Source organism: Sebastes umbrosus, chromosome 10 (assembly GCF_015220745.1).
Source record: "Sebastes umbrosus isolate fSebUmb1 chromosome 10, fSebUmb1.pri, whole genome shotgun sequence".
Lineage (NCBI taxonomy): Eukaryota > Metazoa > Chordata > Actinopteri > Perciformes > Sebastidae > Sebastes > Sebastes umbrosus.
Genome location: NC_051278.1, coordinates 21,841,471 through 21,869,438, shown reverse-complemented (window position 1 = coordinate 21,869,438; position 27,968 = coordinate 21,841,471). Strand labels below are relative to the sequence as shown.

At 39.4% G+C, this 27,968-nt stretch overlaps 1 protein-coding gene across 1 annotated transcript in view; it reads left to right on the top strand.

The window, feature by feature from the left end:
- The window catches only part of LOC119495756 (C-terminal-binding protein 2-like), a 91,679-nt gene extending 66,122 nt beyond the window's left edge, over positions 1–25,557 (top strand). Inside the window, 9 exon segments of the mRNA XM_037782516.1 lie at positions 10,003–10,157; positions 16,201–16,345; positions 17,112–17,318; positions 17,458–17,672; positions 19,969–20,099; positions 20,562–20,689; positions 21,437–21,560; positions 23,292–23,385; positions 23,387–25,557. Coding sequence (XP_037638444.1) covers positions 10,003–10,157; positions 16,201–16,345; positions 17,112–17,318; positions 17,458–17,672; positions 19,969–20,099; positions 20,562–20,689; positions 21,437–21,560; positions 23,292–23,385; positions 23,387–23,476 — 1,289 coding nt within the window. The 3' untranslated portion in view covers positions 23,477–25,557.
- The last annotated feature ends 2,411 nt before the right edge of the window (positions 25,558–27,968 follow it).

Here is a 27,968-nt window from a genome sequence, read left to right as displayed (position 1 = left end):
TCCTAATTTAACTCAGAATGCAATTTAGTTGTATGGGAACGAGATAGGGCCGGGCTGCTGGGTGGGGCGACTGACAAGCTGCTGCCAAACTCCCCAGGCTGGTGTCGACACAACTGGGGAGGGAGAGAGAGAGGGAGATGGATGTTAACAGAAAGAAAGTGGCAAGACATGAGTTAAGTGAAGTAAATATAAAGAGCCATAGGCGATCAGTTTTTTCATTCTTTAGTAGCTGGACCTCTGGCCTACAAGTGCTGCCATGAGACCAGCTGCTGTGTGATCAGTGGGGGTGGTAGGAGCCACCCTAGGGTGATTATTGGAATAAGTCTCACTTATGCTCTCCCCTTTTGTGCTCCTGTTACTAGTTTAGAAATCCATAACTTGCCATTTGAGATGAAGGCTGACGTAATGGTGCGTTTTCTTATTATTTGATTTCTTTTAACACAGAATAACATGATCTCAACATGACCCAAACTGTCTTCTCGTAATACATGATAGATACAAATGTGCCTAATTCTCTTCTACAGACCTAAGGTAACTGTTCGCAGTTATGTTACTGCTTACATTTAACATCAGCAGATGACTGTTATTACAGTCGTCTGCAGCTGCAAGCTAATCTGAGTCTCTGTAATATTCCCCAAGGACCAATCATGTCCATGTGGTAATCAGCATTTAGTTTACAGAAGCCTGCAGTAACCAAATAAGATATACAGTGAGGCAGTGTAATATTCCCTTAATATCACTACCAGAACTGATCATTTCTGCTCGTGGTTTAGTAATTCTGCTGTCCAAATAAATTATTCCAAGTAAATTGAAATTGGAAAATAACAAAATAAGTCATTAAAGCTTTTGCGTCACATATTTGAATAGTGTTATCTGATGTAAAGGAAAAAAAGCTGTGATTTTGTATACCTTTGCCATATTGTGTTGTATATCTATATCAGTGAAGATATTCTTAATCTATATTGTGGTATTGATTTCAACCATATCACTCAGCCCTGTTTCTTTTTCTTAAAAAAAAAACAACAACCCAAGAAACAAAAAAAAAAAGCACATATTGGTTTGTACGATATCAAAGTTCACATGATAGCAGGTTATATTCTTCAACATAAATCAAAAGTACACCTCGACCCTCCTAAAACAAACCAAATGTTGTTTTCACGCAGTAACAAACTGAATGATTTGAGAAACATAACAATTACAATAAATACAGTACAGAAATAAATACAAAAAAATACAAGACAAAAACTAAGGTGAATTAAAAAAACATTTCTGGAGTCTTGCGGTAGAGTTGAGTGTAAGAAGTCAACACCACATACTCATGCCAAATGGTAGCACTGAAAGTATGCCTGAAAAGACGCCCTGACCTTATACATTTTCTTATCAGATCCACGAACAGTGTAGCATATTTTCTTAAGTTTTAAGGCAAGACATCCTCTAGCAGCTTCCTTTCATCTGAGTAATACTGCTCGTCTAGAAGAGTGGCAAAAGACAGAACATTACCTTTAGTTGCGGTCAAATGTGCATCTTGAAAGAGTTTGAAATACATCCTCCAAAAACATTTATGACATCACTCTTATGGATATATATATTTTTTAATTTAATTTCAGAAATGTGAGCTCTTGACTGGGAGCCTTTATGGATATAGCTACAGCTGACTTTTTTCCTTTTTGTTTTGTTTCTCTCCCCTGTGTGTGTGTGTGTGTGTGTATGGGTGCGTATGCGTGTGTGTGTGCGTGCACGGGGACGTGTGTACGTGCATGCATTCACTCAAGTCAAAAACAAGTATATTTTTCTATATTGAAAATATATTGTTGGTATACTAGGTGTGTACTGTGCTTTTCTGAGGGTATACTTGCAATGTCTATTTAGTGCTTCATTATATTTATAGTGTGATAATCATTGATTTGCTGTAAGTGTAATCCATACTTAAATGTAGGGTTGGTAGTGTTGTTCAAATACATTTTTTGTTCTATTAGTTGAAATTCTCGTTACATCCCGACGTCAATCAATAAATCACATGCTGCTAGCTTGACACCTGTGAGTAGTAACAATAGCCATGTTCGTTGTTTACGTTCATGATAATTTTGGGGGAGTGTCTTTGGAGGGAGGCCAGAAGGGACGGACTGTCAGAGTTGCCGACTTGGCAACTTTCTCACCAGATTTAGGAAAAGAGTTGGCAACACTGGGCTGCGTTTTTCTGTTGGATAATTTTTTTAATCCAGTGAACTCTCGGTAGTTTCTCAGCATTACCGACCCTTCTTCAAAGTGCACGCATGAGACGTTTATGAAACTTAGATTGTACATTAGTAAATTTATTAAAATGGTATTATTTTGGTAGGCCAAGAACACATCAATAGTATAATCTCATTATATTCAAGCGCATCTTGAATAAGACTTTTAACACACAAAACACAACCTGAGAGGTTTCAATATAACACAGCTTTAGTTTACTTTCTGAATAGATAAAAGGGATACTAAAGTGCGGTTTCAGAAAATATACGTAAGTAGGGCTGGGCAATATGACGATATTTGTCATCAAAACAAAACAAATTGTATAAATGTTTCTATATCGTTTGTATTGTGATAAGGCTAGGCCTATATTTCTTTTTTTCTTATTTGTCAAGTATTTAATTCACACAGGAGTATACAAAAATAGGCTTTAACATGTGGTTATTCAATATAGAATATTTATTTATTGAATTACCAGAAATCATGCTATATCATGATATATATTGTTATTATGATCAAGATATGAAATGACCTATGAAATGACCTATGAAATGATCGTTATAGAAGATTTTGGCCATACCGCCAAGCCCTATACTGAAGTATACTTTTAGTTGGTTTGTGTGTTTTGTTGTGCGCTTTTTCTTTTCTGTTTACTTGGGAGTATGAGGATAGAGGGAAGGGACGGGGGATATGAGGATACTCTGTGTACTGTTATGTTTGCATGTTCACCCTTCGGTGATTGGTGATTATTGTGCACTCAAAAAAAAAGTAAAAGAAATATGATCTCTGTGGACTATTTGAAATTGGCGAGCACACGGTGCACCTGCTTGAGAATGTCATCCCATATGTCGACAACTCGGCCCTTTTTCTAAATAACATTTCCCTCCTGACACAGTTGGTGCAGTTGAAGCTTGTCACTGAGTGGTTTAAGAACTTCAAAATGATGGCGTAAATGTAGTGTAGTGAAGTGTAGTTTACTTCTGACAGCGTGAGACTGGAGACTAAAGCCCCAAAACTCATTAACTTTGATGTGACAGATGATCCCTGGAGGGACGGTGATAGGAGACTGTTACAGAGCCTCAGTCAACAACACCTTTCCAACACAATGTGTGTTTATTTCTTTGTGAGTACACATTATGATTGCCCGGGCAGTTGTGGATTTATTACTGTCTAAACTAGGGCTGTCAGTCGATTAAAATATTTAATTGCGCTTAATCGCATGATTGTCCAAAGTTAATAACGATTAATCTGTTCCAAATGTACCTTAAAGGGAGATTTGTCCAGTATTTAATACTCTTATCAACATGGGAGTGGGCAAACATGCTTGCTTTATGCAAATGTATGTATATATTTATTATTGAAAATCAATTAAGAACACAGAGTAATGCCAAATATTGTGCAGAAACCCTCACAGGTACTGCATTTAGCATAAAAAATATGCTCAAATCATAACATGGCAAACTGCAGCCCAACAGGCAACAACAGCTGTCAGTGTGTCAGTGTGCTGACTTGACTATGACTTGCCCCAAACTGCATGTGATTATCATAAAGTGGGCATGTCTGTAAAGGGGAGACTTGTGGGTACCCATAGAACCCATTTTCATTCACATATCTAGAGGTCAGAGATTAAGGGACCCATTTGAAAATGGCCATGCCAGTTTTTCCTCGCCAAAATTTAGCATAAGTTTGGAGCGTTATTTAACCTCCTTCTTAACAGTATGATATGGTCGGAACCAATGGATTCCTTAGGTTTTCTAGTTTCATATGATACCAGAATCTTTACTTTAGCTTTAAATCTGAGCCCGCTACAACCTAAAAATCGCAAGTTGCATTAATGCCTTAAAGAAATTAGTGGCGTTAAAACCAATTTGAATTACCGCGTTATTATCTCGTTAACTTTGACAGCCCTTGTCTAAACCTGTCCTCATGTATGATAAACATACTGCCATTTTCAGTTTTTTTTCTCTCTGGCTGAGTTACTGAGAGAAGATTCAGTTCTCTCTGTCCAAAACCAAAGAGCTCCTTGAAATCACTGGCCAGGTATCCGAGTCATTAAGACCCTCATTAACAGCCTTGTTAGGCGTTAATTATCCGCAGATTCATCAAGTGTTAAATGCGGTGCCACGTTCTGCCTTATTAGGCTGGAGAAAGGCTATTAGCAAATAGGATATAATTAATCAACAGCAGTTTGACCTACTTCCTACAAGTGACGCTGCTTTTTTCCACTAGCGGCTTCTTGCTTATGCGTGTGTATGAAATATATAAGCAAGAGATTCTATGTTCGCTGCTTTTCTGTCCTTTCATCTCGGGAGTGTGTGTTACTGTGTTTTCATGTGTGCACGCGAGGCCGCGTCTGTGTGAGTAGCAGTACGTGTCCTCGTGTGTGACTGTTAGATGATAGAAGTATTTTCTTGCTCAGCCAGTCTGAGCTGTGATAATGAACTCTGCAGGAGTGTGATGAGGAGGCGCAGGTGTGTTTGGCAAGCAGCCCCTCCTCCTCCTCGTCCTCCTCGCTAACACACACTAACCGCACTCACACACACACACACACACACCATGAGTCCCTCCTGTGAAAGTAATGCATGCTTTCAGCTTATATTAGGAACAGAAAGATGGAGGTCACCTCTTCCACTTTATTTCTTTTTTATGCACCTTTCTGCTCTTCCCATCATTATTATCTTTTGATATCTTTTAGGCTTTTATGAAGCCCTGCCTTTATTATGGGCGCCGCACAATAATAATAATGTTAATGGCTGTGATATAATGAAATATAATAAAACCACAATCTCTTTATCTCTACGGCAATTTATAAAGTGGCTCACAAAGCAGTTATAAAACCCTCAACTCGTAAAATCAATACAAAACCCTGAAAACGGAGTAAGCAAAACGTAAAACATAAAAGCAAAGCAATAATAATAAAAAACAGAACTGGAGGAAAAGGTCAGTAATAACTAACAGAACATAGTTTCATCAAAATAAGTTTCAAGCGGTGATTTAACTGATAATGATCATTCTGCTGGTTTTAAACTGCTCAATGGAGGCTGTGATGAAGTATTGCAGATTTCATAAAATTGGAGAACTCACAAGAGACAGTTTTAAAAAAGAATAATCAAAATTGAAAAAATCAGAGGCTAAGATATGTTGACTTTTAGTGTCAAGCATTGGTGAAGCTCCAAAAACACTTTATACTACATTTCCAATCATTCAAAAGTGTTTTTCATTCGACCTGTCCTGCCGTCTAAATGCCCACATCTTTTAAACTCCACACATCCAGTTTGCAGGCGTTCTGTTAAAAAATGTTAACCCCTTACCATTCTGCCGTCTTTTTTAGAGGGGTACGGGACAGGGGACATTCAGGAATAGATAAAACGTCAGCAGTAGATGTCACATAGAAGTGGTTTACATCATCTGAAAGCTGGGAAAGCTGTGTGTCAGTTGTTCTAGTCGTTAATAAGAAATAAAAAATAATGAATCAATTAATTAATCAATTTAAATAAATTGTGAAAGTATATAAGGGCTTAGAGCATGATGCTATAAGTTTGTGATGGCCATTCCCATGCTCTATTATGTCTCATAAATTGTTGCAGCAATTTTTGGGTTGATACCGTTTATTACAGAGATTTGGTGCTAAATTTATCCATTTGTTATCATTTGAATTGATAAAAAATTATCAATAATCCACATTAAAACACCAAGAACTTGAGGAACACCATAGAAAAAAGCCATGCTGTGATTTGGTAATAAAGACTTTTGCATGACATTTGCAGATTTCTGCAAGAATTGCATTTTTCAAAGATTGAATAGAGCGCACTTCTGTTGTGTAAACTGCTCAGAAACCCTCTTATTGTCAATCTACCTAGGAAAGCCATCCATCCTCTGAATGCTCTAGGTCGCTAGTTTGTGGCTGTAAAGTTTCATGAGGCTGTGATTATCCTAGAGGTCACCACAGGTCATTTTATACAGTGACGTCAAATTTAAAAAAAAAAATGGTGTCACTACAATAAAATGGCTACTATGGAGACTAACATCATCACAAATGAATACAATTGGGCTCATTGGATCCACAATAGTCTCAGCTTTACAGTGATACCCAAGTTATGCAATTCCAAAACTGTTTATGGACCCCAGTATGCAGAAATCTTCAAATACACCATTTTAGTATAGGCAAAAATAACACTTTTGTACTGCCTGCAAAAAAACTGCATGTTTTTTTCCCCAAACTGCATGTGATTATCATAAAGTGGGCATGTCTGTAAAGGGGAGACTCGTGGGTACTCATAGAACCCATTTTCATTCACATATCTTGAGGTCAGAAGTCAAGGGACGCTTTTGAAAATCGCCATGCCAGTTTTTCCTCGCCTAAATTTAGCTTTCTTCCCGACAAGCTAGCATGACATAGGTTGGTAATAATAGATTCCTTAGGTTTTTTAGTTTCATGTCATACCAGTATCTTCCTGTAGCTTGAAAACTGAGCCTGTTACAGCCTCTGTAAAACAGAATAGCCTGCGGGCCGGCTAGCTGATTGTTAAGGGGTTAAGTCTCGTGACGAGCAAACTGAACTTCATGTGTAAAATCGGTGGAATACCTCATTAAAGACCTATTCCACAGTTTAAAAAGTGATCAGTGGTGTAATATAATTCACCCTGTAAGTATGCAACCTACTTGAGATGTTAAGTTTAAGAGATCCGATGATACATTTTTATTTTCATCCGTCACCAGACTGTCCTCATTCCCTCCTCATCCTGTTTCCCACAGCTCCCCTCCTCTCCTACTTCTTCATCTTTAATTCCCTGAGTGGTGAACTCTTCCTCTATATGTCATCTCTGCTTGTAGAGAGTTTTAGCTGCACAACTCACTTTATCGCCTCCGAGATGTCTGAACGTTGTTCACTTTCCTCTGTGGTTTGATAGAAACAGAGACAGAAACAGACCACCTGAGAGAACACCACCAGTTATTAGAGGAATTAACTCTGAAAAAAAAACTGCAGGTTGTATGTCACTTTGTCAAAGCTGTGATATTAATGACACTCTGCTAAGCTCTTTTTCAAATTAATCCCCTGTTTCCATTTCTCTCTGATAGGTCTAGCGCAGGTGGTCTGTTATTCCTTATGTTGAATGTGTGTGTGTGTATGTGTGTGTTTGCATGTGCGTAAAGGCATCAGACTCTGCATAATTTACAGCCTGTGTGTTTTCAGCATCCATTTAACGCTGCATATCCTTAGAAGATGTGGCACCACAGAGGTGCATGTAGCTTGTAAAAGGTACAATGTGAATCTAAAGTTTGTATTACGTGGCATTCAGAATCTTTTCTAAAATGGACAAGTTTGCTCGCTATAAAAGCTCCATAATTTTCGATTTTGCTTTGAGTTTACACAAAGACTAGTTTGTGTAACTTAGGCTTAAGTGATATTGACTGGGAAAAATCATTTTGAGAAATATAAAACGCGGGACGAAATTTTTCATACTGAATTGGGATGTTATTGTTAAAGAGGACCTATTATGCTTATTTTCAGGTGCATACTTGTATTTGGGGTTTCTACTAGAACATGTCGACATGCTTTAGTGTTTACAAAACGCTTTACTTTTCTCATACCGGCTGTGCTGCAGCACCTCTTTTCACCCTCTATCTGAAACGCTCTGTTTGAGCTCCTGCCCCGCCCCCTCCCAAAGAGCCCAGTCTGCTCTGATTTGTCAGCTCGCCCACTGTTACGATTGGTCAACCGAACCAAACTCTTCGGACTCCGCTCCAGCTCCGCTTGAACACTAGCTTTATTTGAGGGTCTGCCGAACTAGCCTCCAGGCAGGTATTATGCAAATGTGTTACTTGGTGACATCATCATGTAGCGGAATAAAAGGCGGGACTTCAAGCAAGGCATTTCAGGCAGTTCAGGAGCAGTGTTTCTGTGGGGGAGAGTAACTCCCTTTGGCGTGAACTTTGGGCTTTATAACTTTGCAGACATTTTACATGCACAAAAAAGTATATAACACACTAAAGGAAAGGGGAAAAGCACAAAAGCATAATAGGTCCCCTTTAAAGATAGCCTGGTTGGAAAAGACTTTCTCTTAAGCTTAAAGCCCTTGAAAACTTGACTTGAAATGTAAGTAATTCTATATAACAGAGTAAGTACTCATGACTAAATAAGCTAGTTAATAAGTTAAAGTCAAAGTTTGGAAAGATAACATTATTGGTTATTATTTATTAAGCAAATTTTTTGCTACTCTGCTTCATCAGGACTGTGTGGGTGTGGTGTGACCAGATTTTTATTGACAGTGGCCTGGCAACATAAACCGACAACTCAACAACTGGCATCAAATATAGATTCAAATTTAAAACTTTTTTCACAACTGAGCTTTGGAAATTTTCAAACCAGTGAGAAGCGCACAGAAAAATACACACAAATACAGAAATCTGTCGTGAAACAGCCAAAACTGTTTGGCAGAAATGTTTGCGTTCATTTAGGATCCCGTCACTCATAGTAAACAGCCGATTGAGAAAATGGGTTTTTAGAGCATTTAAATTGTAGACGAGTACCAGAAATTAGCATCACCAGAGGGCCGTCTTCTCTAAAACTTGGATCAGTAATCAATGCAACCTTTTCCATTAACTGTGCACGACAGAAAACGAGCCTACTGCAGCAGAATTGAAGCGCAGTTAACCGAAACACTGCCACGTTTACATTCAACCTCTTGTTTTTTGTTTTTCCATTATACGCATCTGATCTGCATAAAGTACATATGTTAGCATGTTGTAGTCGTGTAGGTCACAAACACCGTCCTTGCTTCCCAAAACTGGAGGAGTTAGAGAGACAGACATGGAGCGAGCAGGCTTGGATGTCCTCTCCAGCAGCGCAGATGTCACTAAATAAAATATTTCATAATCCTGCCCAAATCCTCTAATCACCATGACAACAGGCAGCAGGGAGCCAGAGAGTGGTGGTGTGCGGACCCCCCCCCCCTCCACCCTTTCTCCTTTCTCTTTTCCCTCATTTTAGTGGAATTTGGGTCCACGCTCACATTTCCTCCTCAGTTTTCACCTATAGAATACATCTCATTGATTTTAAGGAGAGTAAGTTAATTGGCACATTCTGACAGAGTCGACTCAATAAGTCGCGTAAGACTCTCGGAATTCATCAGTACTCGCACGTTTCTAGTTTCCAGCAGTCTTTTTTGCCACTTTCCTCCCTGAAGGGCAACCGTATCACAACTCGACTGCAAGGCGAGGACAAAGAGAGACCAAAGACCTGGAGACGAGCACAAGTTCGAAACTTAACTATTGAATACCCGCTGATTTTTCTTCAGAGTGTGTGTGAAAGGTGTGTAATGTACAGGAAGGTGCAGGGACGCACACACTGAAGGCCTGCCGGCTTCTGTGCGGTGATAGGATAATGGAGGTGATGACCTCATGGGGTGAAAGGACCTGTTGCCTGGTAACAGTGTGGATAACAGCGAGAGAGGGGGGTATTCATATCACCAGCACTGTGTGTGTGTGTGTGTGTGTGTGTGTGTGATATCGACCAGTGTTGCCAGGTAAGGGAGACGATGATAGTGGTTTAAAGTAGAGAACTACACACATTCAGGCAGGTGTGTGTGTGTGTGTCAATGATTCCGCCTATCACACAGGCAAAACACACAGTCCCAGTCTGTGTAAACACTTCCTGCTGCGGGATGCATTTCCGACATTTCACTGCTTCTTCTGCAGCTCACTTGACTGTGTGTGTGCCAGACATAAATAATTAACTCCCTCTCTTTTCTCTCATTTCTGTTCTCTCTGCAGGTATTCGGCCTCAGATTATGAATGGGCCTATGCACCCGCGCCCCCTGGTGGCGCTGCTTGATGGGCGCGACTGCACCGTGGAGATGCCCATCCTCAAAGACCTGGCCACCGTGGCTTTCTGCGATGCCCAATCCACGCAGGAGATACATGAAAAGGTACAAAAATAACTTTTCAGAGGACTCCCTTTTTAATTTTAATTTTGTAGAAAATGCTACAATTCTTAAAATAACAGGATTTCACTACCTCCGTTTTATTTTTTATATCTTTATCTGCACTAATACAAATCTGTAGCACTGACTTTTTTAACCCCTTATAAAACGGATCGCCGTCCTGGGATGGCTCTCAAAGCCTTGTCCAAAATCTCAATTTTTTTTTTCCATGAAGGCTCTTTATTTATAAGCTCATTTTAGCAGCCTTAGCATTTAGACATCAAGTCTAGAGTGGATACGTTTCTTATCTGCCTCACTGAAATGAAAAAGGGTAAAAAGATGAAGAACTAAAACAAGGATGTGTCAGGTGTTGGAGCAGTAACAAGCAACGTCACATATTGAACAATATATATGAATCATATCATTTTTTCTTAAGATTCATATATTATTGTCATTTCTGTCTTGATACTTTAGTTTTAATAATAATAATTAGTGCGCATGGATTCATTCTTGACCTCACATATCTTTAAAATATATATAATAATTATTATCGAGCACATTTCAAAAACAAGTTCAAGTCACACAGTGCTTTCTAAAAGACATGATGTCAAGAAAATGCATAGAATGAAATAGAAATAAAAGAAACACAAAGATTAAATTTAAAACTATAAAAGCACAGAGACACAGGATTAAATTAATTAACAATTTAAGTAAAAATGTTTACTTCCTTTTACTGTTTCTCCCTCAGAGTTGACTCTTCCTCCACATAGTTTATATGTAACTTATGCAGACTTTTACTTTACAACTGCTTTAAATTTTCTGATGCCTTTGAATGTGACAGACAGCACAGTTGTGTAAACAGGAAGTGAGGCATTGTTTGTAAGTTTAATATACAGTACGTGTTTGGAAAAAGTGTCAGATTACGTTAGACCACATAATGCTGTCACCATCAGTCTGTGTTGCTTGCTGTAACTGTAGTACAGTAGTGGCAGTAGTGGCAGTATGTGCAGGATGCAGGCACACGCACGCACAATGATATGGATATAATATAAACTTTGAAGGTGATTCTTAAATCATTTCAGTTGAGTGCAGAAGAATCATCTCAGATTTAGAATCAGACAACTTTTATTTATCCCAAGAAGGGAAATTCATTTGCAGCTTTACCCAATGTAACAGTCATTTAAAAATGACTATTGACAGACACATACTGTAAGTATGCCCGGTCAGGCAATGTACTTTCCCAAAGTCCATTTTTACTTGCCCCTATACAAATAGTTTTATTTATTCGCGTTTTTCAAATAGCAAAAAAGACTGAAGTTAATTGTCATGTTTCTTCTTTTTGAGAAAGAAGCAAGATGGCTCACTCCTTACAGTAGCTACTTCCATCACCTGCTGCGGAAATGTGTTTAATTCTTTTTTACCACTTGCCACTTGCTAGATTTACTAGCCCAACATGGCATTTCACTTTCCTTGGACAAGCGGGCAATCCTTATTGTTGAGTCCTGATATACATATATACATATACACACACACACACACACACACAGCAAAAGTGAGCCACAAAGACTTCACTCAATTCACTTAAAATGATTACCGTCGGCATTTAGTAGCCTGATAGCAGGACTGTAGGACTCAAAGGGGCACATTATAACTCTGATCTGATGCCATTACTGTAAATTCGCTGGACAGAACATGGTCAGGTTGGCTTCTTTGGCCACCTATTTCTCCCAGACGGAGCACGCAGGTCTCTTTGCAGGGCTCCAGTTATACCATTTAGGCTATTCTTGTTCATCTCAGACATTACATTTACATCAAGTAGTATCACAGACACAAAAAGAGTTGAGCTTGACAACCGAACTTGAGTTGAGAGTCGAACACTGTTCCTATGTACTTATATGTGTCGTCGACAATTTGGACATCCACGTCGTGTATAATGCTAGCGTTTGGTTTGTCAATATTCTGCCTGAAATCAATGATTCATTTTCTTCGTTTTCAATACGTTAAGGCCGAGGAGGTTATCGTCACACCGTTTAACCATCTCTTTCTTCCTTCTGCATCTCCTCCTCTGTAATGTTTTAATAATATTTCAGCCCACTGCCTTGTTCCACTCTCCCAGTTCAACTATAATGGTTTCATCACTGACTCTAATCCCACTGGGTGCTGAAGTGCTGCTTTGTTAAATAAGGAGGAGGAGGAGGAGGAGGAGGAGGCTGGTAATAGAAATGCATTATAATTGTTCTGAGCCAGAGTGGGTGAAACATTTGTCTCATTTTACTGCCTATACACTGGAGCCAGTCAGTAGCAATTTCACAATCCGAGCTGGAGGGTTTGTGTCTTTACACTCAAAAAGAGAATAGGAAGGGTTCCACTTACTTTACACTTTAACATGTTATATTAATTTCAGTGAAAATGTTACCTTGCACTACTGTCGTTGTTTTTAATCTACAATTAGAAAGTAGTCAGTTTTATTGTTATGCTGACCTTACGAGATGAATTTAGAGGTTAAATGGAAAAAATGAAAAATAAATACTTGATTTTAATTCATATTACTTTAGTCTTTTTCTTGCTCCCCTAATTCACGCACACATAAACACACACACACACACACACACAAGCAATCTCTGTCCAGTAAGATGCTCTCATAGTGAATACATTACACATACTGAGGACCCATCTGGGAGAATAGATGTTGGCAGCGTTCCCACAGCTATAACTGCACAGCAGAGGGTACAGATGGGGCACTCTACACACACAACAGCACACACACACACACACATACACACACACACACTTGCCAACAACCTCACTGCAAGTTTCAGTAGGGAAGTACTGTTCACACACACACACAAGTATATAAACAGACTCACACACCAGGCAAGCAAACCAAAGCACACTGCTGTCTTTTTGCATGCACTGCCTGGAAGTGAGCAGATGCAGCGATTAAGGAATCTGTCACTCAAGGAATCGGTGAAAGCTGTAGTACTTGTGACCTGCAAAAAAATGTTGTGGCCCCTGTTGAGTGCATGTTAAAAACCATTTACTACAAAGCACTTGTGGTCTATTAACTAATACTGTGCTGTCCTTGGAAAGACACAGAAGACTTGCAGAAAGATAAAAAAGTGGCGTGTTTTTTCTTTCACATCGCTAAGCACTGTTCTTATGAAGGGCTGCTGTTTAAGTGCAAAGTAAAATTGCACTAAAAATCGTAATCACAGTTGAGAGGATGTAATTGAGAAAATGATGTGTATCTCGCTCATGCAGAAAAACACTACATCAATCGGACAAAAGAATGTTTCAAGAGAAATGGAGCATGGCAGTACTTTGTCCCACATGAGTGGCAGTTTTTTGGGGAGATTTTTGGGCCTTTATTTGATATTTGACAGTGTAGTGAGAGAAAGGAAATGTTGGGGAATGGGGGAGGGGGCATGATATTGAACAAAGGTCCTCTGCTGGAAATGAAGCAGAGACATTGTGGTTCTCATGCTTGCCAACCTTGAGACTTTAAAAAAAGGGAGGATTTCAAAACCAAAGCGGGGGCTCTGGTGGTCCTCCCCAAGAACAATTAGAGTTTCATAGACTTTGTTTCCTGCACTCTGGTCACTTTAAAAGAGTGAAAATAACAAAATAATAAGTACACTGCAACAGCATTTTTACGATAAAACTTTTGATTTAACCTTCAACTCCCAGGAAAGAAAACAGATTCATTCGCGCCTCTGGTGTGAACTTGCCGTGTGAATCTCTGGCAAAATCTAATATTAATTTGTTTTTATTTATTTTAGCTCTGGCTTGAGTATTTCTTTCTCTTAGTACTCTACATTTCTCTCTCCTTCTCTCACACAATGCGACAATTGCACCACTGCGCTCTGAAACCTGTTATTTCCAACTGCTTGCGCCGCGCCACAGCAGCTTTTCGCCGCATCGAGCAAAGTCCAACTTTGGGCGCTGCACACTGTGGCAAGTGAAGCTTAAACATGAGCTCAAACTCAATGTGTCGTGAGCAAAGACCGCTCTCTTCCGTCGGGAAACGGCAGTTGATGTAACTCTATTGTCGTCCGGTTGGAAACAGTAGGGATTATACAAACTGTGCAGTTCCAGGAACAGGCTAAGATAACAAAAAAGGAAAAAATGTGTAAAACATGTGTCATAAATTGGGAGAAATACGGGAGAATTGTGACCCCGGGAGGAAACTGTGAGAGGGCAATGAAAAACAGGAGTCTCCCTGGGAAATTGGGAGGGTTGGCAAGTATGGAGGTTATTTATGTGATATATTATAATTTATGAATAATGAAAAACATATGGATGTATAAAATGATGTAGAAAACATGCCCCTTCTTAGTCAATTATTGACTAACCGCTCATTTTTTTATCAAGATTTCTTTAGTCCATAAGTCGTTTTTTATGCTTTTTTCATGCTGAATGACTTATTTCCAAGACACTTTTGAGCACATTTCTGGCAAAAACAAGACTTCAAGTGGTGCTTTTGTGAGATTCTTTGTGGAGAAACTCAGTTTTACAGATCCGTTATATTAAATCAACTATTTGATTAGTCGACAAAATCGTATGAGTGTTAGTCGACTAAGAATTTCTTTGGTCGAGGATAGCCCAAAAATCATGTCCTTCCATCCAATGCGGGCTCCCCCAAATTGGCCCTTAATCCCTAACCTTTGACCTTTGAGAACCATATACATTACACAGAGGAAGGAGAATAGGGTGTGATAGGCATTGCTGTTATGTTTTAATAAAATTGATCAAATAATGTATTGAATTAGGTTGTGTTTGTTGTAGCATCTGGACATAACTTTATGATATAGTTTGATATTTTGGAAAATTAGCTTTTTTTTTTTACCAAAAGTTAGATGAGAAGATTAATACAACTCTTTACGCTAAGTATGAATCTGGTAGCTTAACATAATGGCTGAAAGCAGGGGGAAACTGCTAGCCTTGAACCATCCAAAGTTCAAGAATATGCCTACCAACACCTATAAAGCTCACTATTTTATAATATTTTTATATATTCACGCTACATAACCTCCTTTTTAAACCACAAATGAATCTCCATGCTCAAGTATTCCTTTCAAGCTTTGTAAATGTTCCATTACGCTGGTGTAGAAGAAGTGTAGCGTGTTGCCTTTGTCAAGGGATTTATGTGCTTTGCAATATTCATGATCCCTAGCTGCAGGTAATAAAAACAACGCAAAGATGCACATGCCAACTCAAACTGCAGAAGAGTTCTTTAACTAATTAACACAAAACAAAAACCCATTTTCTCACTTTTTCCACTTCATGTAAACTCGCTCTCAGCTTGTATTCCCGTTGCTTAACAGCCGGCTGTGATTCTGTGTAATTTCCCCAGCATCGTCTCCAGCCAAGCCTGCTGCTGGGCCTGCTTTGCTCAAGTAATGAGATTAATGCATGAGGAGAGCTTTAACCTTGAATTTAGCATCCAGCTCTCACTACAGCTCGCTCCAATGAAAAAAAAATGTTGTATGGAAATTCATGGCTATGCTAATCTGGCTGGGTTAGGTTAATTCAGTAAGCGGGTTGTGAATTTAAACCTGTTATTTAAAGGGCCGTGGCGTGCGGCGGCTACTTGCTGATGCTTTCTGGGTTCCTCAGCGGCTGTCAGTCTACTTTATGGTGCTGCCCGCATCCACTTCAACCTTGTTTGTGTAGAGTCTGAATGAATGGATTGTGACAAAAACCAGCTTTGGCAAGTGCTCATTATAAACGCACAGACATCCACTCATATTTTAGGGCACACATAAACAATCTATTTGCATTTAGATGAAGAAAAGCGGACATGAACTTAGGACCAGGAAAATGGGAGGTAGTGAAAGCACTCTTATTCAAGTTTCTCATACATAACCCATCTGAATTTGAATGTAGGTATGATATTGATCAAGAAAAATAATGACATTGTGATCATAGTGCGAATGCAGATTTCAAGTTTTTCTTCCATCTCGAATGCCCGCTAATGATTGTTGAGGGAATACTGATGTAATAAGACAGCGATGATGACGATGCCACCTCCTCTCTGATGCCCCATCAGGTGCTGAACGAGGCAGTAGGGGCCATGATGTACCACACCATCACGCTGACCAGAGAGGACCTGGAGAAGTTCAAGGCGCTGCGCATCATCATCCGCATCGGCAGTGGCTACGACAACATCGACATCAAGGCCGCCGGCGAGCTCGGTGAGACTGAGGGGACAGATGCAGACAAAAGAGGAGGAAGATAGATGTAAAAAAGAGAGGCTGTTCAGAAGCAGACAGTAATCATATGCTGAGAATAATGAACAAGTTGGGTCGTATCTGCCCATATGGCGCGTTCATTCACTACCGCATGAGAGAAAATGAAGAATAAATCAACAAAAATGATGCATTATGGATAAGGATAGTGCGCCGTTGGATGGGAGCCAAACCAAACTTTGCTTGCTATATTGACTTAACATAAATAACATATGTAACAGGAATTATTACATACTGTAAACAGAATATGTAATGCTGATTGCATATGCAGAGCAGATGCTCCAACTGATATGAAACTCTCCCCCCGATTCCCATTTGGCCCCCTCGGCATATGTTTGCCTTGAGAGCAGGATTTAGTGTGATATCCTAATTATTGTCATTTGTGGTAATACATCTTAGTACGCTGACATGTATTTTTTTGAGAAATGCTCTTTTCATGGGGCTTAATTAGCAGTTTCTAAGTATCCTCTTATCTTTCACAGTTCAGTTTTATACGCAGTGCTTTTTTAGTTTGAAGAGGGTCATGAAGAAAAGAAATTCCCTGCCAATTATTTTGTGAAATAAAAAAAACCTACAAATGCATCTCTCTTCAAAACAGTAATTATAACCAATTATTATAACTACTAAACCTGTGAAGCAATTATGTTACTTGTCTTTTTAAGTATCTGTGTCCTTGATTCTTAATTTTTCTCTCCCATCTGACCGTTTCCAGGCATCGCAGTGTGTAATATTCCCTCAGCGGCTGTAGAAGAGACAGCAGACTCAACACTTTGTCACATCCTCAACCTGTACCGGCGAAACACCTGGCTGTACCAGGCTCTCCGGGAGGGCACGCGGGTCCAGAGCGTCGAGCAGATCCGGGAGGTGGCGTCGGGGGCGGCCAGAATCCGAGGAGAGACGCTCGGCCTCATCGGATTCGGTGAGCTCCTTCTTTCTTTTAAGCAGTGGATTGTCATCAGTTAAGGGATGTCTGAACTGTCTGAAGACTGAGTATCAATCTGCTAAAATCTGAATCGTCTCTTAGTCCGTGCTTTCTTTCCATCCCATGCTTCCATCAGGTCGCTCAGGCCAGGCGGTGGCGATGCGGGCCAAGGCGTTCGGCTTTAACGTGCTCTTCTACGACCCCTACCTCCAGGACGGCTTGGAGCGCTCGCTGGGCGTTCAGCGAGTCTACACACTCCAGGACCTGCTCTACCAGAGCGACTGCGTCTCCCTGCACTGCAACCTGAACGAACACAACCACCACCTCATCAACGACTTCACCATCAAACAGGTAGGTGGGCCTTTTAGTGCGGAGGACAGAAATTAATTATATTATCTGTCTTATATGAACCTCAAGTGATAGAAGATAAAAGAAAACTGATGATCTGAGAAGCGGACAGAACCTGAAACTGATCATCTCGATTGGCAGACACTCTTTTCTCATTCCCCTCCAAAGCAGGCGGCACATTCTCCTCACTAGGCTAATGATTCCCGGAGATTGGTAGCACAGCTTTAACCCAGCGGACTGGCAGCTGACTTGGCTGGCCACTAGCATTCCCTGGCTGCCAGCGCTCCTTTGTTGGCAACTTCCAGTTCTAGGCTGTTTAAACAACCTTTTAATCAGTGCTTGAAATGGAAAAAAAAGTGCCAGTACTCCCCTTATTCATGTTAGCGTGTGTTTCCACCGGTATCAGCAATCTCTTTCTCCTATTTCTTTAAGCATGTTATACCGTGTCAGTCATAATCAGTTGTGATGTTATCTTTATATTATTAATATACTCGGGCTATGCATCTCCTACAGTAGGCCTATAATACTCCAATAATATTCCAACTGAAACATAATAGGGTTAAGGTGGTGTGTTTGTATATTTACCCATGGTATTAATAGTTAAAGTGCTTTCCTGTGTTATTTGTAGCCTATACTAGTGTTCTATAATATATTATAGATAATGCCCAAAAAAGCTTAAAGACAAAACTTGCTATAGTTAAATAATTATTCTATTATTTACACACATATCACAGCCTTCATCTGAGCATGTAATTCTTCTGGACATGTATGTTTGCCCTGTAAAATCATATTCTGTAAATCAAAAGACCAGATTCCGAAAACTTTAAAATTAAATTTCATTAATAAAAGTTGTCCGCAAATAAAAAAAAAGTCTCGGAAAATACTCGGAACAAGCACATACAAAGAAACACAGGCGTTTGGAGAATCTCTATGGATCCAGAATAAGTGTTATGGCTTGTAATGTGGTGGGAAGGTTCACTGTAATCAGTCTGTTCTTCCTCACAGTTTCATAACTCTCAGGTCAGTGTGACCCAAACATGCCAAAGTGTGCGTGTGTTGGATGTAGGCGTCACTAAAAATGTGTTCTTGTGCGTGTTCTTCTCTTAAAATGAGCCAAGCATACTGACTTTCAGGTTGAAAAAAAATATGAAGTGACATTTTTCTATTGGTAAAAATGTAAATAAATAAGTTGGAGCCAAACGGAACACCGTAGTGTAAGATGTATGTATTACAAACCAGTAAACATGAGCTTTTCTCAGCAGTTATATGGTATAAATGTATCCATTTTCTTTGCAATGTAACCCAACACATACTGTGTTTTCAAAGCCCATGATATGTTTATGCAGCACACCACACCTACTGTGAGCTGCCAATAAAGCAGTCAGTAACAAACCAGGGAATGCTACTGACCAGCCAAAGAGGGCCAGGCATGCAAGTTAACCAGCCATCTGAGCTAACCCCCAATTTAATGGTTTTTTTTTTACGCTTTAGGGATCATACCCCCCAATATATGGAGGACAGAACCTGCCAACATCAAAATAAATTAATAAATAAATAAATGACTCAATAAATAAATAAATAAATGTCATTAAATGTAGCAAAAATAAAAAAAAAATAATAATTTAGCTATTAATTAATTGGAAAAAATGTGACATAAATTGATATTTCTGTTTTAATTTGCTTATTTATTTATTTATCTTTGTATTAATTAATTAATACATAGTAATTAAAGAATACAGAAATAAAATACTAACTTGATAAAAACAAGAAGCACTCCTCTCAGTCTTCTGCTGATCACTGCTGCCACCTGAAGGACATAAATTGAACTGTCGGTTGTGTTAAATTCAGTGGGTTTGATAACTGTTTGAAGCATGTACAGCTGCTTAAACTGACAGCTGCTTCAAAACTGCTTATGTTTTCACTAATTATGTTATTATCTTCCGAAAGAAAATCAAGTTAAACACAATGTATGTACATCTGCATCATCACTTACATGCTAGGATCTTGCATACCGTGAATAAGAGCTTCTGTGAAGATGAGGGGGATTAGTGTCATGTAAATGTCCTCTTCCTTTGAAAAGCCTTTTGTTATCTTGTCGTTCTTTATTTGAATAGCATTTGCCTCCCCTCTACCGTGTTGGGCTTTTAGAAAAAGTCTTCCCACGCAGCATTGAGCCAATGACAGCACCTCTGGGTGTTCAATCTCAAAGCCACACATGTTGATTGCTGAAATTATTATTGAGAGACTAAAATGTGTTGCTATGCGGCTGCTGCTGCTGTGTGTCTGTTTGTGTATGTAGATGCGTCAAGGTGCTTTCCTGGTCAACTCGGCACGGGGAGGTCTGGTGGATGAGAAAGCTTTGGCTCAGGCCCTGAAAGAAGGCAGGATACGGGGAGCCGCCTTGGACGTCCACGAGACGGAGCCTTTCAGGTGTTTATGGTCACACCCTCTTATTCAAACAGCTTTTTAGTCTTTGATTCAATTCACTGTTTGAACATGGTTTGACTTTAGTGTTCATGACAAGAATCTCAAATATAGAACACATTTTCATTCACATACTGTATCTTGAGGTCAGAGGTCAAGGGACTCCTTTGAAAATCGCCATGCCAGTTTTTCTTTGCCGAAATTTAGCGTAAGTTTGGAGCGTTATTTACAAACTAGTATCACAGGGTTGGTACCAATGGATTCCTTTTTTTAGTTTGACATGATGCCAGGATTTTCACTCTAGCTTTAAATCGGAGCCGGTGCAACCTTCTAGCTAGTACAAGAAAAATAGTAACTGTTAATACATCATAATAAGTGAAGGAAATAGATAAATCCCATCAAGAAAATCAGTTACATGATTTTTTTTTCTTAATCACTTTGTTTCTCTTTTCTGTCTTTCATCTACAGTTTTTCCCAAGGTCCCCTGAAAGACGCCCCCAACTTGATCTGCACACCCCACACCGCCTGGTACAGCGAGCAGGCATCACTGGAGATGAGAGAGGCCGCCGCCACAGAAATACGCAGAGCCATCACTGGTATGGAGACATCTTTAATGCATTCACACACTCAGGGCCTTTCTCAAACCGCCCACTACACCCTCTCCCTACCCACTTCCAATCCGTTTGCGCTTTCGCGTGGAGGCTCCGCCATATTAAGCGCCATCCCAAACCAATAAGCGGGGAGTGGAAGTGGGTCGTATAACCCTCTCCAACAGCGAGCCTGCATCGATGCCGACTTACTGACCACGTGCAACGGCGTTTTGCGTTCGTCATTGAACACGTACAATGACTTACAAATGTAAGTTTCGTGCAACTACCCGTACAAACGTAAACTGCTCAAGATAGACATTTAATAGTGTCATACAGACGTTAACAAGGTTAGATTGTATTTAGGATCAAATGTCTAGTCTAGAAAATGGTAGACGTGTTAATTTGATTGTTAAGTGTTGTATATTTGCAGGGATTGTTGCATAAACCAAGCATCTCATAAGCATCAGAGTTAAAAACAAGATGTTTGAGCCTTTGCATATCCCCTCTGCTTGATATGAAACCATCGTTATGAAACGTTACGACAGTTTCCGTCAGAGAGAGGGAAGTTTGTCCCAAAGCTTGCCGCTGTATTTATACCCTAAAGCTTAAGGAAGGGTGCTTCGTTCAGCCGCAAATGTGACTACAAACAGAGTTCACTCCGAAGTCGGAGTGGGAGAGGGTCCAGTTTGAGAAAGGCTCATAGATTTTGGTTTCTCACCGAGCTCACCGATGTCCAATCTTGCCCCGACACAGGCCGTATTCCCGACAGCCTCCGAAACTGCGTCAACAAAGAGTTCTTTGTTACCACGGCGCCCTGGGGGATGATGGAGCAGCAGCAGCCTCAAGTTCACCCTGAGATGAACGGTGCCGCCTACAGGTAGGAGGGGGATTTATGTGAATGAACCCAGCAGGCTACTCGCATCGCACAGAGATCACCTGTGTCACATCAACACCTGCAGTAGCTGAGGCTCAATACGCGGGGGAGGGGTAGTCTAGATGTTCATATTATGTATGTTTGACACAATTCTGACTTTTCTTTTCCTGAATATTAGGCTGGGTCCTAGATTTTTGTGGCGTATTAATACATAGAAGTTGGCCCAAATGAATTAACCCCTTGTTAAGTTTAGGCTCTTCGTTTCTCAGTCTCTATATTGTCTCAACCAGAATGAACTGCTTCTCTCACACAGCCGAATGAACCAAACCATGGTACAGGCCATAGCAACGGGGGGAATGCAGGACAAATTATATACCTAATTCTCAACCAGGTAAATGAATACTACCACTGCTGGCCCACAGGCCAGAGCAAATGAATAACACCATTGATAAAAAAAAAAACAAATCCCATTGAAATCTGTAGCCCTTTTTCTGCTTCACACTCTGAACTCACATGTCCTGTAACTGTACCCACTCTACAAGCATCTCATTAATTCCCCAACCTCCCCCAACCCCCCACCACAACCACCACCAACCTGAAACAGAAACACACCGCACACAGGATCACTCTAATGTTGGACATTTTTTAAAGTATTCAAGTGTTCATACATTTACAGCTACATGTGACACACTGGAAATCAAGAGTAGAATGAGTAACAAGTTTAATACAAATAGTGCAATGACTGTACATTTTTTTGTAAGTGACAGGTAAAGACAGTAAGCTGGACAGCTTTAGTTGTTTTTTCTTTTTCTTTTTCAGTGAATGTAGATGAAGAAGACATGGAGTTATGTCATTGTGGGAAAGAAAGAAAGAAAGAAAGGGATAGAAAAATCTTAAACTTCTGTAAAACCCTCAGCAACAAATATTATTAGTTGTTTTATTTGCAATGAGAGTCCCGTCCAATTTTCCTTCCAGCTCCCTGTTATAAAGGATTGGTTCACGCAAATTATGAAAAAAAAAATTCTCACACTATTTTTGGGAAGACATGTCACTGATTAATTGTTTGAATGTATTTTCTCAATATCATGAAACTAACACATTTCAATTGACCTCTACTGTATTGAGCAGCAGAAATCTTAAAACCTGAGCAAAGAAAACTATCTGTAAGGCTGAACACCATATAGGGGGGGGAGAGTGAGAAATGATTGTAATTTGGGTGAATGACCCTTTAAAGTCCTCCCCTACACCAGATTAGGACCTCGAACATTCTCCCGTACGGCCTCTACGCTGCAGTGCTCCTTTGCCATATTTAACTTTTCACCATTTCTAAATATTTTGTTTCATAGAGGTGATAATGCTTACTGATTCCACTGAAACTAAGGTGTTTTGATTCTCATTAATTTGTATTTGTATCCTCAAAAGTGCATCATTATATTTATTTCATTTTAAATTACAGTTTTTTTCCAGATTTCATGTGTTGATTCTGTATTTTTTTAATTAGCAGTTATTATAAAATCCCACTTCAGACAGTAATGATCAGGAGCTACAAATATTAGTTCAGCTTTGTGGTGGGGAAAAAAAAAAAGTGTAATTGATGAATGATCAGCCACTGAGCAGCAGAAGTAACATACTGTTACCAGGATTTGTCTTTGCTATTTTGAAAAGGTTACATTCAGTTAAACAGCTTTCCTTTGCTCTTTATCATGCCCGTGATGAACTCCTGTCTTTCTCCAGATTCCCTCCTGGTGTAGTGGGCGTTGCCCCCGGCGGGATTCCCGGACCTATGGAGGGGTTGGTGCCTGGGGGAGTTCCCATCGCCCACACGCTGCCCCCCCGGTACCCATCCGTCACAGGCCACCTCCCCCAACCAACCCTCCAAACATGGCGACCCCATGAGAGAGCACATGACTGAGCCGTAGGACTGCTGCTGTAACCGAGCAGGGGGCTAAAACCGATGTAAACAAACAAAAAAAAAAAACAGTACCCTACCAACTCAACCATCCAACTGTCTGCTTGACTTCAGCCATCTGAACCTACCAGCAGACTGCCTGCCGGGCAACGTTTCACACGTTTTCTTTTTGTATGAAACCACTAAGCCCAAGTGAGGACAGCGGATGTTATTACACACATGATGAGCTGCCGCACTGAGATGGGACTGACCGTCAAACTCATGCGCCGAAGATCTGAAACCTTTCCTCCTCCCCCCCATATCTGTTTTTGTTCTTCATTGATTTAAGTGATATTTTTTGTTTTTATCTTGAGTATATTTTAGGGGAGAGATTCCTCCTGACTTCTGGGACATGTTGACATTTCCACATGCAGAGGACGGAAATTTGACCCTCCCTCCCTGGTTTAAAGGAAGAGTTTGAAGGGACAGTGACTTCTTAAATGATCCGTCAAGCCTCCGTTTCCCCCTTTCAGTTTCACCCATTTCAGCTCAAACATGTCTTTTGTTACTTTGTTTTTTTTCTACTTCTTCTGTTTTATCCTATATTCTGTGTTTCTGTTGCAAGTGAATATCTGTTTTTCTGTTCTGCAGTGTTTTTGCGAACATGAATGGATTTACAGGCTACACACATACTGTATGTTTAGCAGATGAGAAAAAGTCAGCTGATGACTACAGCAGCGTCTGCCGTCTCCATCAGAAATCTGGACTCCATCTAATTGTCGTGGTTGGTGGCCCCTGAATGTAGAGACGAGATGCGGGGCAGTAGATGTGGTTTCCAGTTCCAGGAAGAATATTTCGGCTTATGAGGTAAAAAAATTACCATTTTAAACCAAAAAAAAGGAAAAAAACAGACTGCCATTTGTGGTTAGATATTGTACGTTGAGTATGTCACATCACTTAAATATTGCTGTTGCTTATATTGCTTTTCCAACTCTGCTGAACTGAGGTACCTACGATATTTGGTTATTGTCATGAACAGTGTCCCAAATATGATTTGCATCCAAAGGACCGACAGTACAGTACATTGCAGCACCAGCTAGCGAGGTAGGAAAAACAAAAACAGTAAATCTCTTACTGACTCAGGAAAAAAATGATTAACCTTCAAATATGTCCAAATCTGAACAGAAAAGAAAAAAATTAATTATTGCTTTTCATGTCTCCACCTCTTTCTCCATCGTGGTATTTTTTTTTTTTTTATATATCAAATGTAAGTTTTTTGATGTTCAAGGTTTTCAGTCCTGTTAGATTTGTACTGCCTTGTTAAATGTTCTTATAATCATAGTCTTATGTGAACGACCCCACCCTCGCCTCCTTATAGTTTCTTCCTCTTTGTTTTTCTGCTCTTAATGAAAGCCAGCTGCGGCTCTCGGAGGCATCGTGCCCTCTGCGAACAACAGCAGCCACATCCATCCCTTTTAGTCCCATGACGTTAGCAAGAGACGGCTGCTAGCAGATTGTTTTGGTTTTGTAGTGTTGAGCTTTGAGTGTTTGTATTTGTTTCTTGTACAAGGTGAACATATAGCATACAGTGCAGCTGGAAACAATAAATAAAACGTACTGTTCTGATTGATGATTGGCTCCGTGGAACATTTGTGGGATATTCATTTTTTTTTTTTTCTGGACATTTTTTTTTTTTACAGTTATTTAAAAGATGCTTTAAAATCCTCTAAAATGGGTTTTTCAAAGTCTGACGCTGTCAATGTCAGTAATGTCAACAAAAATATTTATTGTGCAACAAACAAAAAAAAGTTAATATTAATGGATTTTGTCACTTTTATTCTTTCCTACTTCTATTTGGTAGATAATCATGCTCTAACATTTGGAAATACAGTTCCCATAATTCTTGTCAGGAAAACAGAAAGTGTATTGTTTTGCTGTGAGTTACTTGAGCCCCGTTTTTTTTTGTTAACATTTTGTCAAATTGGCATCATTAAAAATATGCCGAATTAGCTACTAGCAGTTCCTGTTTGCAAATGTACCCATGGATGTACAGATAACTATCACTGGATTACTTTGATACTGAAGAAATCTAATAAACATGCTGATTCTCAGGCAAGGTCTGGAGTTATTAGATGCATATTTTTTCTATGACTTCTAAGTGGATTTACGCCGTAGATAATGATATCCTCGACTAGTGTAAGTCGTACTGAATCTAAAAATGTGCATTATATTTGTGTGTTCGGATTTAACTAAGGAGAGTGAATGAGAGACATTTTTTAAATAACTACAATGACCAAATTCCATTGTTTTTAGAAAGCCTCAAATTTGAAAATCCCCTACTCTAAACTACCCTCATTATCACCATATCAACTTGTCTTAAAAGATGTCAGATGTTGCGTTTACAGCTTGTTTCTGCTGCCCTCAAGTGGCCAACAAAAATCTGTTATTGCAGGTAACACTGTATGGAGGAGTAAAGCTCCTATTATAATAAATAAAGGACACAATAAATGAAATAATAAACAAAGAAATGTAGAAATAAAAGCCTCAATTATTAAATTAGAAGTTCAGGTTAATTTGTAAATAAATACGCATGCACAGAAATAGAAAAATAAATAAAATGTATTAATTTAGATGATCATTTCCCAATTTATTTATTTATTTTTTCTGTTTGCATTTATTTGTTATTATTAATTTCCCTATTTATTTTTTTCTGCTTTTATTTATTTCTGTATTTCTTCACCCATACCTGAGGCTATTAAATGAAGGCTGGGACACGGTCTTTGACCCCAAGGGAGCCATGGGGAATGATACATGCAATGTCACTGGAGCTGCGATGTTGGAGGGTTACAGTAGACGATGCCAGAAATAAAGGGAAGGTGTCCACTCAGCTGCACTTTGGGGTGCGCTCGGCCTGACAGAACTTTTTGGGTACGCTCGAATGGCTGTCGGCTGAGATACAATAGAACGTTTTCAAATAGAAAGCATTTGTTATTGGTCTTTTGTTAAAGATCTTTTAAATAATTGCAGAATTGCAATTCTCACCTTGCCTGGGTCGCCTGAATCCACCCTCTCCACCGAGTTTGAGTTGACTGATTGGAAACAGCGGTTTCTCATTTGGGGCGTCTGTAGATCAGTGGGTAGAGCTGGACACATATGCATCTTCTTCTTCTTCTTTGTTATTACTGGCGGACTACCAACATGTGTAACATCATGACTTTATAAAGAATACTGGATATTAAACCTGTTTAAATAAAGCCCTTTGAACCTGTAATTGTTTGTCCCCTGTCTCTAACAGACAAGTTTGCAAAATCTAACATTAGAGGGCTAAAACTGATTTCAGAAAATAATAATAATAAGCCTAATAAATGACCATAAGAGACTCACTAAGATCCGTTTTTGTCGTTGTTTTTTACAGGTACAGGGGGTCTTTAGGGGGAGGATAGCAGGTCATCAGTATATGTCACATAGAAGTAGTGTGTTGTCATCAATCAGAAATAAACATAAATTAATTAATTAATTAAAATAAATTGTGAAAGTGTATAAGGGCTTAGAACCTTATGATAGAAGTATGTGATGGCCATTCCCATGCTAATTTATGTCTTATAAGTTGTTGCAGCAATCTTGGAGTTGATACCATTTGTTACATAGATTTGGTGCTAAATTAAACATTATTTTGCAATTTGAGAATTGATCAAAATGATCAAAAATCCCTCAAACCTGTCACATTAAGACCATTATTACCTTGAAGAACACCATAGAAAATGCATACTGTAATTTGGTATCAAAAACCTTTGAAATTGGGAGATTTTGGCAAGAATTGCATTTTTCAGTGATTGGATGGCGAGCACCTCTGTTCTGGAAACTGCTCAGAAAACCTCTTATTGTCAATCTACTATAGGAAAGCCATCCATCCTCTGAATGCTCTAGGTCTGTAGTTCGTGGTTGTAAAGTTTCACAAGGCTGTGATTATCCTAGAGGTCAAATTTAAAAAAATGGTCTCATTATATGAAATGTCTACTATGGGGACTAACATCATCACACAGTTGGGCTCATTGGATCCACAAGAGTCTCAGCGTTCCTGTCATACCCAATTTATGTAATTCCAAGACTGTTTTGGGACCCCAGTATGCAGAAATATTCAAACACTCATTTTACAATAGGCGGAAATAACACATTTATACTGCATGCACAAATCTATGTGTTTTTTTACCAAAACTGCATGTGATTATCATAAAGTGGGCATGTCTTCAAAGGGGAGATTTGTGGGTACCCATAGAAACTATTTTAATTCAGATATCTTGAGGTCAGAGGTCAAGATACCCCTTTGAAAATGGCCATGGAGTCTCTTTTCTGACATGCAAGCATTACATGGTTGATACCAATGGAAAGTTTAATTTCAAATGATATTGTTTATGACGTTTTTATGACGTACTATACTATGACTTTTTTTGCATTTTTTTCGATATACTATACTGACTTTCTTTTCAACATACTATACTATCACTTTTATTTTTCGACATACT